General features: G+C 41.6%; 1 protein-coding gene across 7 annotated transcripts in view; it reads left to right on the top strand.

Moving 5' to 3' along the window:
- The window catches only part of arhgef1 (Rho guanine nucleotide exchange factor (GEF) 1), a 44,601-nt gene that overhangs the window by 4,219 nt on the left and 27,761 nt on the right, over positions 1-12,621 (top strand). For 6 of the 7 annotated variants that reach the window (XM_020590091.1, XM_020590092.1, XM_020590087.1 and 3 more), the window contains 2 exons: positions 10,772-10,858; positions 10,981-11,094. In XM_020590091.1, the coding sequence (XP_020445747.1) occupies positions 10,808-10,858; positions 10,981-11,094 (165 nt within the window). In that variant the 5' untranslated portion in view covers positions 10,772-10,807. The remainder of the gene's footprint in view (positions 1-10,771; positions 10,859-10,980; positions 11,095-12,621) is intronic. The other variant, XM_020590089.1, reaches the window with a different exon arrangement.

Below are 12,621 nucleotides of genomic sequence, written 5' to 3'. Positions count from 1 at the left end.
GGCAGCAGTGACATCCCTCCACAACTCACCAGAATAAATGCAGCTGATCTCCATGCGATTGTGTGTGTGTGTGCTCTCACACTTTAATGCTCAAGTGTAACCTGGGCTGCAGCAGCTAGTTTCACACACTCTGGAAAAAAGAAAATGGAATGAGTGCGAGCCAGAGGAACGGCTGCTGTGTGTGATGGAGAGAGGGAGAGGAAACGGAGAATGAGCTCTTTCATTTGAGAGCCAGGGTGGAAAAAGTGAGACTAGACTCCATAGATTGTGTTTACTCTTGAGGAGTGAGAGCCTGGGGGTTTAAAGTTTCAATGTGTGCGTTGACTGTATGTTAGCGCTCAGGCCTTTGACACAAAAAAAGGAACTTTAGGTACGTGTTGTAACACTATAGATGTATGATCAGAGTTGCCATTTTCTTTTTGAATAAGATGTAATATTTTCCTTTAATTAAATGCAGTGCCATGTTGTGTCTTCTAGTAAAGTTTATTTATTATTTTATGGCAACTGTGATGCTATTTTTTTAGACATAAATGCCCCATATTTGTTGGCCACAGCTTTGCAGATATCCTGATTCTTTTTTTTTTTTCTTGAAAAAAAAAAAAAATTAGAAAACCTTTTTGTCATGAACCAAATGAAAGACAGATTAATGGGTAATGAAAATTATCTTTAGTTGTAGACCTAGTGTGTTTATTGAAGGATATAACACTTTACCTTTACTTGTCAACTCAGTTTTATTCATAAAGCCCCCAGTCAGTCACTCATCTGGCCTATACACAACATGCAGCACCCTGTATTCTTTGACCTTTGCTTCAGATAAGGCAGGATAATCTTGGGATGTGCACTGATGTAGTCAACGTGTCTTGTTGTAAAAATAATCTGAATACCTCTTCCAATAGAGCCTTATTTTAAAGTAGTCCTCTCCTGATACCGAGGCAGATCATTTTTGTCAGTCAAGTAATTATTAATTGATTAATTGTTCCACCTCCTAAGTGCATCAGTGTATTAAACATACACACTTAACACTATGAACCTTTTAGCCTTCAGGCTGTTTGCAGGTCTTGGGGAGTACTAGTGTGTACAGCGCCTGTAAAAAGAATTCACCCCCTTGGAGGTTTTACCATTTTTATTGATTTTTTAATCAATCATGGTCAGTATAATTTGGTTTTTTGACAAAACAAATGACAAAAAAACCTCTTTAATGTCAAAGTGAAAACGGGTTTCTACAAAGTAATGTAAGTTAAATAAAAATATGTAATGGGAAATAAGTGACTGCATAAATATTCACCCCCTTCAATATTTAGTAGATGCACCTTTGGCTGCAACCACAGCACTGGGTCTGGGTGGATAGGTCTCAGACAGGCTTGCAGATCTGGATACTGCAATTTTACTCTATTCTTTTTTGTAAAACTGCTCAAGCTCTGCCAGGTTGATCGGGATTGGGTGTGAACAGCCCTTTTCAAGTCTAGCCACAAATTCTCTATTGGATTGAGGGCTGGGCTTTGACTCGGCCGACCCAGCCCTTCTGTGTAGCTTTCGCTGTTTGCTTCAGGTCATCGTCTTGCTGGAAAATAAATCTTCTCCCAAGTTGTACTTCTTTTGCAGACTGAATAAGTTTGTCCTCCAGGATTTTCCTATTTTTTACCACATTCATTTTACCCTCTACCTTTACTAGCCTTCCAGGGCTGGCTGCCGAGAAGTATCCCCACAGCGTGATGCCACTACCACCGTGCCTCGCAGTGGGGATGATGTGTTTGTGGTGGTGTGCAGTGTTTGGTGTCCACAAAACATTGGCATCTTGTCTGATGGCCAAAAACCACCATTTTGGTCTCATCACACTAAAGAACTTTCTTCCACTTGACCATGGAGTCTCCCACATGCCTTTTGGTGAACTCTAGTCGAGATTTAATATGAGTTTTCTTCAACAGTGGCTTTCTCTTTGCCACTCTCCCATAAAGCTTTGACTGGTGAGGAACCCGGGAAACAGTTGTTGTATGCAGAGCCTCTCCCATCTCAGCTGCTGAAGCATGTAACTCCTTCAGAGTGGTCATAGGTGTCTTGGTGGCCTCTCTCACTAGTCTCCTTTCTGCACGGTCACTCAGTTTGTGAGGACGGCCTGATCTAGGCAGATTTAGACATGTGCCATACTCCTTCCCTTTCATGATGATGGATTTAACGGAACTCCGGGGGATGTTCAGTGCCTTGGAAATGTTTTTGTATCCATCCCCTTACTTATACTTTTCAATAACCTTTTCTCTGAGTTGCTTGGAGTATTCGTTTGTCTTCATGGTGTAATGGGAGCCAGGAACACTGATTAACCAGTGACTGGACCTTCCGGACACAGGTGTCTTTATACTACAGTCACTTGAGACGCATTCACTGCACTCTGGTCATCCCTGTTTCCCTAATTGTGAGACTACTAGCACCGATTGGCTGGACCTCTGCTGAATTAGGTCAGTCATTTTAAAGTTTATAGTTACTCTTATTTAAAGTGCAATGCTAATTCAATGGAACATTCTTTGGCTGTAGAATCTGTCAAATATACAAGTTATCAGAAGCTGATCCTGGACAGCCTAAAATACTTCCAAAAATATTCAGCAGGCGCCTGGGTATCGGTGCTTTGTTAGGTATTGTTTTAAAGTCAGCTGCAAATGAGCTCCGGACACTCAAATGCACACGGCATACTTGTGAATGAATGTGAAGCAGTTCTTGCCTCAAATGCTAAACTGAAGCTTCCGTGTTTGGCCTCAGAAATGGCTGCTTCATACACACACACACACACACACACACATGGAAGCAGTTAGGCCATGCTGGAGGTTCACAGTGAACTGCCAGTCCATGCCCGTCGATCGGCCCCCACCAGTCAATTGTTTCCATAAAGCGCATGACCTCTATACAGAGAGACAGAGTGGATGGAGGGAGTGGCGAATTGGTGGAGCAGGACAATGAAGTGTACTTTCTTTCTAGGTGTAGAGATGACAAACAAAGAACAGTGTTATGATGTTCATCAGAAGCTTGTTACTTGAGATACCTTGGCTAACATTGTATTTAAATCTCCAATGATGCTGAGGAGTCTAGCACTGAGATTTCGGGGGAACGGGGCATTTCAGCATCATTAAAAACCCTGAGAGAAATGTGCATTCAACTGAAATCATATGAAGAGAAGGTAAATGATTTTCTGCACAGGTTGTGTCCAAATAAAATATCGAAAAAAAGATCATCACAATAAAACTCTCAGGAGAGATGGTGCAAAAAAAGTATTTTTGAAATCAGGAAACCCAGAGGGACTCTGCAGTATTTATTAGTTTGGACTTGTACCTGAAAAAATAAACATGTAAGCTAGGATCCTGTGAAGCTGTGAAGACCTGCCTGTGTTTTCCCAGTGCTATTGGCCACAATCTTATTTTAGCCAGTACGTAATGGTTGTTAAGTTACATAACTGACCCTTGTCTGCCAGCCGTGAATGTACTGGCTGTCTTGGGGCGATTGTACAAGGGGCTGCTTTATTTTAGGCTAAAGGTGGAGGAGAAGAGGGAGGAAGGTTAAAGAGGGAGGAAGGTTAAAGAGGGAGGAAGGTTAAGAGAGAGGAAGGTTAAGAGAGAGGGAGAAAGGAAAATGAAAGGTGCACAGAGATGAGATCTATAGAAAGAAGGGGCGGTAGAAGAGAAGAGGATGTGGTAGTGAAAAGAAAGATGGAAAAAGGTTTTAGAAGGCATACTCTTACCCTTTCACCACAGAGCAGGCACTCCCTTTCTCACACACTGATTTGCTCAGCGCTACCACACACAGTGTTCCCTCTCATCTGCTCTTTGCTTACTGTCAGTGTAACTTTGCCCTCTGTAATGATCAGACCACTCTTCTGTTCTGTTACACTTTTACCTTGTCGACCCAACATGCATGTATGACATTGCAGTCGCTTGTTGTCTTGAATTCTCTGTAAATTGATTCTTGTCTTTAATCAAGTTCATTGTTTGAAAAATAAATCTGAGATGCAGGGGTTGTCTGTTAGGCTTATCTGTTGCCTTTTAAAGGTGTAATCCAGCACTTTCAATGAATTGGTGGGGAAACAAAAAAAGAGAACTGAATCAGTGCAGGTTTAGATACCCTGGATCTTTCACTTCCCAGAATGCAATATGCTGGCATTTTTCCTTAGACCCACTATATGTCTTTCAAACACTCCATTCTCAGTTTTTGATGCAGAAAGGTGTCAGCACTCCTTATGATGTGCTCACTAAATGTGATGTGTAAAGTCAGTGGAGTGTCTTAGCCTGTTCCTGACTGTGACTTTAGTTTTAGTGTGTGTACACACACACACACACACACACACACACACACACACACGGTCGATGCCTCTGGGTGTGTTTTCACTTTCAGCCAGCTGCAGCAAAACTGTTTGGTCAAGGTTGGAAGCATCTAGTGTGCATGCACTTGTTTATGTGCAGATACAGGAGTTATAAGCCTTCAGGTGTAGGTCTCTGTGTATGGTGAAGTTCTGGATGCTTTTGTGCTTGTTAGAATTTCCAGAGTCTCTCAAACTTATGTTTCCATGGTCTGTTTTCTTTCCTTCTTTCTTTCTTTCCACTGTTGCTGCCTTGTTCTTCATTTCCTGCTGCCACTCTTTTAATTTCTTCTGCACACTCCCTCTCTTCCTCCTCCTCCTCCCTTCCTACTAGGCCCCTTGCTAGTTTTTTTTCCACTGTTTAGTTTGGTTCATATAGACTATTGCTTGCAGCCATAGTCATGTTTACCAGTCATAGAGGTCCTAGAATATTATGACAAAAAATGAGTTGCATATATATCTGTGCGTTTCATGTAGTATAAATATATTATTGTGAAAACTGATGAGCAAACGGGCATATCACCTATCATCAGGGCATCTGAACGCTCAATCAGAATATCGATGTTTGCAACAAATGCATGCTGCACTTTTAGGCCGGCGCCTCCTTTTCACACTCTTTTCTAATGACCTCTTTTTTTTCCCCTCATTTGTTCATCACCAAGATTCGTTCATGCTGTGCGGTAACTTCCTTTTCTGGCTTCCTTGTGAACTTAGAGATGAGCGGCGCAGGAAGTTTGTTTGATGTAGTTTTTTTCTGTCATGTTTCTTACTGAAACAGTTGGGCTCTCATTTTTCACCTTCTCTCACTCTCTCCTCTCCTGTACTCCATCTTGCTTTCTCTTTCTCTCTTGCTCTCCTTCATCTGATAGTTCACACAGGAAATGACTGATAACTTCCTGGGGAAATTACACCCACTTCCTGTCTGTTTGCCTCCCCATTTCACCTTCCACTCTCCTAGTGTTTTTTTTTTTCTTCTTTGTTGGTCAGGAAGCGTTTGCTGGTAGAACCATGGAGCAGTGGTGCTTAGGAATCCCCCAGTCGCTGCTAATGAAGCTGTGGCCTGATGAGAGAGCCAGATAAACTGCAGTAAAAACACAGCAAGCTATTGCCATTGGCTGGTGGGCTATTTTTGGACATACAGAGGACACAGCCTATTGTGACAGAAGAGAACAGTGACCTGTACTCATACAATGGATTCAATGGCCAGGTGCACCTGGTTATAAAGTGAAGCTGCACTTCTAGTTTCTCAGTACTGGAAGAGTCTCGCCGAGTGCTCTTTCACCAGCATGTAGTTTTGCAGATTGGATTGGTTACTCACTCTCATTTGGCTGCCGTGATCATCGGCAGAATGACACTTACTGACCTGAGGCATCGTTTTCCAGAGAGAACACTGACGGTGAATATTATATTGCATACCGTTTGGACTTTACACCTCAACAGCACACTCGCAGTCAAATCATTGTAATTTTGTTATTTGATGCAGCCCTTTTAAAAACTGATTACCCACTGATGAACAAGTGCTTTAGACTTATCAATCTAATATCAGTTGTCTGCAGTTGTTATTGCCACTTCATTTTTAATCCCATTCTGCAAATGTCGGTGCATTTTTGATTCAGTATTAAAATTTGATAAGCCAATTGAGTCAGTGATGAAAAATTGTTTCTTCCAGCTTAGAAATTTTGCAAACTTTAAATCCTTCCTTTCTATTAGCCACCGCTCTAATCTCCTGTACTTCATTATACCTGGGTGTTAGCCTGTCTTTTCTGTTTTGGTTACAGTTGATGCAGAATGCTGCAGCAACACTTCTAAAGGGTACCAGAAAGAGTGATAGTAGTAGCATCCCTGCACGGCTCCCCACCAAATACAGGACTTGTTTTCAGAGCTCTACATGGTTTGCTACCTCAGAACATTTCTGAATCTCTCTGCCCCCACCCTGGCTCTAGGCCTGTCAGTGTGTGCGCTCTTTTGGCACGTTTAAGGTCGCTCTCAAGACCTAGTGTTTTCAGTGGCCTTTGGGCGTTCCTAATGACTTTTTATGCTTCCACGCCAGAAAGCATTATGCTTTCAGGTTGTCCATCCGTCCGCCTGATTCTTGTGAACACGATATCTCAGGAACACCTTTAGGGAAATGATTCAAATTTGGCACAATTATCCACTTAGACTCAAAGATGAAGCCATTAGATTATGAAGGTCAAAGGTCACTGATCTCACTTCTGTCCCATACCTTTGAATTTGACTGTTTAGCAGAGGCAAACAACTGCAAGGTGGTAATCATAGTTACTTAATATTGAGTTTTATTTCTTTGTTTTAGGTGTCCTTTAATGTTTGTAGTGGTCTGAATCATTATTTTATTCTGCCCTTACTGCCCCTGTGTTCTTACTGTTGTCTCACTGTTGTGTCTTTTGTTGAAATTTGTAAAGCACTTTGGTCAGCTCTGGTTGTTTTAAACTGTGGACTCTTGGCACTGTCTGTCCATACCAGGCCCAGTTCCACCAAATTTGACAGTCACTGTCATGTTATGGCAGGAGATTGGTTGACAGTTGTGCCCTCCTCTGAGTGTGGTATGCTCACTGAAGTCACAGTTTGACTGCTTCTGTCTTCTTGGTCACAGGGGTTTTATAAAAGTAGGTTCACAACAGAAGTGTGGTTTTGCATTAGAGCTGATGTAACCATAATTCAGTTATTATTAGGCTGCGGTGTGTAGCCTCTTAGTGGCACATGAAACATCACATTTTGCTGCTACTTTGTCAGGATGATGTTTATTTTGATCTCTTAAGGCCTGGACAGGGATGGAGAGGAATGCTGTGCAAAGTCCAGTTGTCACAGAACATACACACCAGCAACAGCTCTGCACAATCACATAGGAATGACCCCCTCCCACATATGGGCTCAGTCTTAACCCACATACACACACAAAGGCACGTACGCTTGATTGCTATCATTAGATTGATGCCACCTGACACTTAGTTAGCGCTGGAATGTGATGGGAGGGAGAGGAGGGTCGGCTGGGGGGCAGCTGCCGACTCTCAGGAGCACCAGAGCTGATCTCTGAACTTCTGGAACGGTCTTTTCTTTCTTCTAGTCTTTTCTTTCCCCATGTGATGAAGGACCCTCAGAGTTTGGAGATTGTACCAGTGATCATGTACTGACAGAGGTGAAGGGAAGAGGGTCTGGTTATTGTTGAAACACAGACTGTCTCCATCTGTTGTCTGAACTGTGCCATATGCTGGAATGCACCACTCGGAGGTGACCTTCCCCACTTCCCTCTGAGTAGCAGCAATTAGCTTTCCCTTGGCTACTTCACTTTATCTCTCACAGTATGAACATGTATTACAGTTACTTCAGTGTCAACTGAGACATAACAGTAACAAGGGATTGTCTGCAGGATCTCTTGTAATGACGAGGCTGAAATTCTGTGATCACTAGTGTAGCATAGTTGTAGTAATGTTTTTGTAAGGGTCAGCTTTCCTTGAGGTTTTACAACCATCTTCTACTTTTTCCTCTGAATTCTGAGTGATAATTGAAATCATTCACTGTCAGCATTTCATTTTTGAAGCTACAATGATTTAATCCGCAACTATTTTGATAACAGATTAATCATTGAAATCATTTTTTTTTTAGTAAAAATGCCAGAGAGTAACTAAAATAAAAGAGTTTACTGTTCTTTTTGTCATTGCAAAGGAGCATTGAAACTCTTCTGGCAGCTTGTTACCCAAAACCTTATGCTGGGCCAACACATAAGGTGCATCATTATGACTTTCACTTTTGTGCAAGAACAAAGTTTATGTAACGCCCCAACTATTTTATCTTCCCAGGAAATGGTTCGATCTGCTTGTGCAGCATTAGTCAGTTACAGATGTTGTTGTCATGGAGACATGACGGTTATTGTCTCGGCAAAGTAGCTTTGCCAGTTATACCTAGCTTGGTGGCTAAGGGTGTGCGTGTGAAAAAGAAGTAGTGTGTCCTTTGTGTGTGTGTGTGTGTGTGTGTGTGTGTGTGTGTGTGTCCATTCGTGCAGCTGTGTGTTCGTGGCCCTGGCAGGCCTGTGTCTCTCTGTTTAGCTAACCCCTCCCACGCACGTTGCTCCAACATAAGGCTTTCTCAATCCGCAGCCTACTGGATGTGGCCCTGAATGAGCACATTCTCTCTATCTCTGGCTGTCTGTCTCTCTGTCTCTCTCTATCAGTTGACCTTGACCTCCGTGCGTTTGTCAGCACACCTACGTACCCACCGCTCTACACATGCACCGTGCTCATTCTTTGAATCAAATAGTGGTCGTGTGCACATTACCTCATAAACCATTAACCATACTTAGAGGACCTGCATTACCACACATTCAGCTGTACATATAATTAGACACACTGTGTTAATATGCAAAAGTTTTATCTGACTCTACCACAGTTTGCATTCAGACTGAGATGCTTAGGAAAGGTTGGTGTAATCAGAGAAAAGGTAACTGTCTGTAATTCTACTGTATGTCATGGTACTGATTACATATCATGAGGTGATACTCAGTTATATTTATCTATGAAGCCAAATGAATCAGGTCAGCTGGTCAAACTTCAAGCATGTCTTAAAGACATAAAGGCCTGCATGACCTGCAACTTCTTACTTCTAAACTCTGACAAAACCGAAGTTATTGTGCTTGGGCCTGAAAACCTTAGAAATCTGCTGTCTAATCATATAGTTACGGAATGAGGCAAGTGATTTGCTACAGAGGTTAAAGGAACCTTGGAGTCATCTTTGATCAGAATATGTCCTTTAAATCACACATAAACCAAGTCTCTAGATCTGCCTTCTTTCACCTGCGCAATATTGCAAAAATCAGGAGCATCCTGTCTCAAAGTGATGCTGAAAAACTGGTCCATGCATTGATAACAGTAAGGTCTGACCTTACTTTGTAAAGTGTCCTGAGATGACTTTTGTTGTGATTTGGCGCTATACAAATAAAATTTGATTTGATTTGACATATCAGTGGCATTTAAAGTGGAGGTTAAAAAAAAAAAAAAAAAAAAAAAAAAAAAAAACTTTTGGACACCATTTATATATATAAAGCAAGCACACATGAATCTGTTTTTGCTTTATTAGATGCATAAAATGTGTAAATCTATTGTTGCCAGCTGACCTGCTCAGAAATGTATCCAAACTGGCTTCTGGTCTTTAGCGTCAATGCTACAGTGAGCAGGCACTGTTCCAGGATACGTGCTACTCGAAGCTGTCTATCATGTCACCAGTGGTGACCTTCAGGTGCTGTCGTTCAGTGCCGTCATTCACCGTAGATATGAAACTTGGGTATGTGAAGTCATGGAGCAGAATTCCTGAGTCTGATTATTTACAGTAACTCCTGATGAATTCTTTAAAACTGCTCTTTACTAACTGTTCCTCTGGGCTTTTTTTTCCTACAGGGATTATTAGACACACATTTCCTGTCATTATTGTGACTCACCTCTTTGGCTCTGTCCTCACAATCTGCCCTCTGTACTCACCGAGCAGTGGACGGCAGTAAATACCATGCAGTGTAGCTGTTGGCTTTTTGATGCGTGTTTGTGTGTGTGTGTTTTGTGTTCCCTGGTGGCGGCTCTGGGTCGGCAGCCTTCAGATGACTGAATACAAGGGCTGTGTGTTGTTTGTGTGTCTTAGAGGTGTGTGCATGCAGGGGAAGTGGTGGAGGGTGGGGGTAAGTTGGTTGCCAGTTCTGATGCATTTTTCCCCCCATTCAGGGATTTCAAAGGCCTGGATTGGCATAAACCTTTAATTTCAGATCAGTTTAGTTACATTTTTAGACCTAGAGGGGCGTTTTCCTCTGAGTGTACTAGTCCGAAAAACAGTTTCCAGAGGCTTAACTTGGTCAAACCTTAGAGAGTTTGCAATCACTTTCAAACCTTATAACCTAAATGTTTTGCTGTGGCCTTGGAGAGGAGGACTTCAGCACTGGATACCCATTTAATAATTTGTTTAGTTATAAACCATTATATTGGTTATAAACAATTTTAATTGCTTCATTATAAGTTTATTACCATTCATTATGAATAAGCACTGCTCAGCACAAGTAAAGCCTCAGTCACTTTTCAGTGTAATGGTGTTGTGATAGTTGCCAGTGGAAAAACAAATGGAGCACTTATCTATTTAGCTTCACCTGAAGCTGATGTTTTATATTTCTTTGCTTCTCTTGGCTCGTATAAATGGCACCCTTCTTACTTCAAGGACTAGAGGCGTTATGACACATCTGTCTCTGCAGGAGGCGGTATTAGTTGCTGAGACATCTCCCTTTTTCTGATTGATGTTAGTTTTTTACTGGAAAAGTTAGCTTTGTCCAAACCCTAATCTGGTTTTATGCCTGGCTCTTCTCAGAGATAGCCTACCATGTCAAATTATAGCACATACGGTTTGCTAATTGTCTCTTTTCTCCCTTCCTCCTGCTCTCTCTCTCTGTAGCAGGGTGCGTTAGAGGCTCAGTGCTCTAACTCAGCCATGAGCATCATCGGAGCTGAAGATGAGGATTTCGAGAATGATCTGAATGATGTGAGTGAATAAAAAAAATGCAACAGGGTGCTGAATGTAACGTCACCATTTCTCAACCTAACTTTTTGGCTCCATTATTTTGGTTCTCACTCATCATTTCCTTCTCTGTCTGTCTCTCTCAGGTGGTGGATGACCAGTCCAAAGTCTTTAACAGCGTTGAACAGTTGAAGGATCGGCCGACCCACCTGCTGGTCTTCATGCAACATGTCTTTCTGCAGTTTGATCCTGCTCCTCTGGTGAGAACTACAACTCCTATAATGTGTTTGAGGTTGTTTGTATGTGCGTGTGTGTGTGGGTGGATATTGCTACTGAAACAATTAATCAATAGCTGATTTTAATAAAAAATGAATTCAATTGAATTTGAATATTTTTGTCAGTTTTCCAGACAAGATAACAATGTTAGGTTCTGGAAATATGAAATGAGAATTTGTCATTATTTTGGACTTTTTTTTATATTAAATTATGAAGCAATTGGACAGGCCACAGAGCCAGGTGGAAGTTTAAAGAGCAGCATGATTGAGGTTAAAATAATAATAAAAATGTATTAGCTCAGGATTGGACTGCTAACCATACAATTGTTAATGATGGGGCATCCAACTTTGGGATGCCAGGCTGGGGCAACGAAATCCAGAATCCCAGGGAAAACTCGCCAAGTTAGTGGAGACTAACACACAATGACAGCTGTGAGCTCCCACTCCTGACAGCGACCTTCTAATTGATTAGAGAGCACAGTCCTAGTAAAAAAGAGCATTTAGAAGAGAATATCTCTACACTGCTCTCCGACTTTTTAATGAGTCTCGGGTCACGGGAGCCTTTGACAGCAATTCTCTCCAAGATAAGGCGAGATACATTTTTAATGTTGGGTGGAACAAATATTTTTTTCTGATCAAATTTTATCCACAAATTGTCCATAGAGGTGCACACAGTGAGCAGTCAGCCCATTTTTAGCGCATTATGTAAACCACTTAGTATGTTGAAGCTAAAAGCCGAGCAAGTTGCTCTGCAGGCTCTTCAAAACGTATCTCTCAACATGTGTGGCCACATACAGAAGTAGCCCAGATCTGATTTAAAAAAAACAAAACAGATTTGGTGTATTCATATAACCATGAACAAATCAGATCTGAATCACTTCAGCATGTAATGTGAATCTAACTTTAGTTATGATGATTAAGGTTAAGGTTAGGGTAAAGGGGATGGGGAATGCATTGTGTCAATGAGTGCCTTCACAAGGGTGTGTGTGTGTGTGTGTGTGTGTGTGTGTGTGTGTGTGAGAGAGAGAGAGAGAGAGAGAGAGTAAAGATGTAAAGCATGCCTGTCCTTTCCCCTTTTGTTCTGCATGCAGACACTGTGACCCACCCAGGTACTGTTACACCTTGAAGAGCCAGGACACCCTCCCTACCTCATGATTCCTCTTTACCTCATAGTGTGAGAATAGTTTGTCATAACACGAGTAATGTGGCGTGTTTACCTAAAAGTATATTAATTCAGTAGGATTTTAAAAAAAATCTACAGTATGCCAGTGTGGTTGGGTTAGGTGAGTGGCTGCTTGCTTAGTCTGGTACTATAATAAAAGCAATTATTATGGTCCTATTGTGTGAATTATTGCAATTGAGGTACAGCATGTGCATTATTGTGGCTGAAATGAGAGGTGTTATTTATTTTGTCACTATGATTAAACTCCTTAATAAGTATCTGATTTGATAAGTTATGTCATCAGTTTAACTTTTAGATAGTGTGACATGCCAGTACATCATGTGACTGTG

This window comes from Monopterus albus, unplaced genomic scaffold (assembly GCF_001952655.1).
Source record: "Monopterus albus unplaced genomic scaffold, M_albus_1.0 scaffold11.1, whole genome shotgun sequence".
NCBI lineage: Eukaryota > Metazoa > Chordata > Actinopteri > Synbranchiformes > Synbranchidae > Monopterus > Monopterus albus.
Note: the sequence above shows the minus strand (reverse complement) of the source record. Positions and strands in the feature narration are given on the sequence as shown.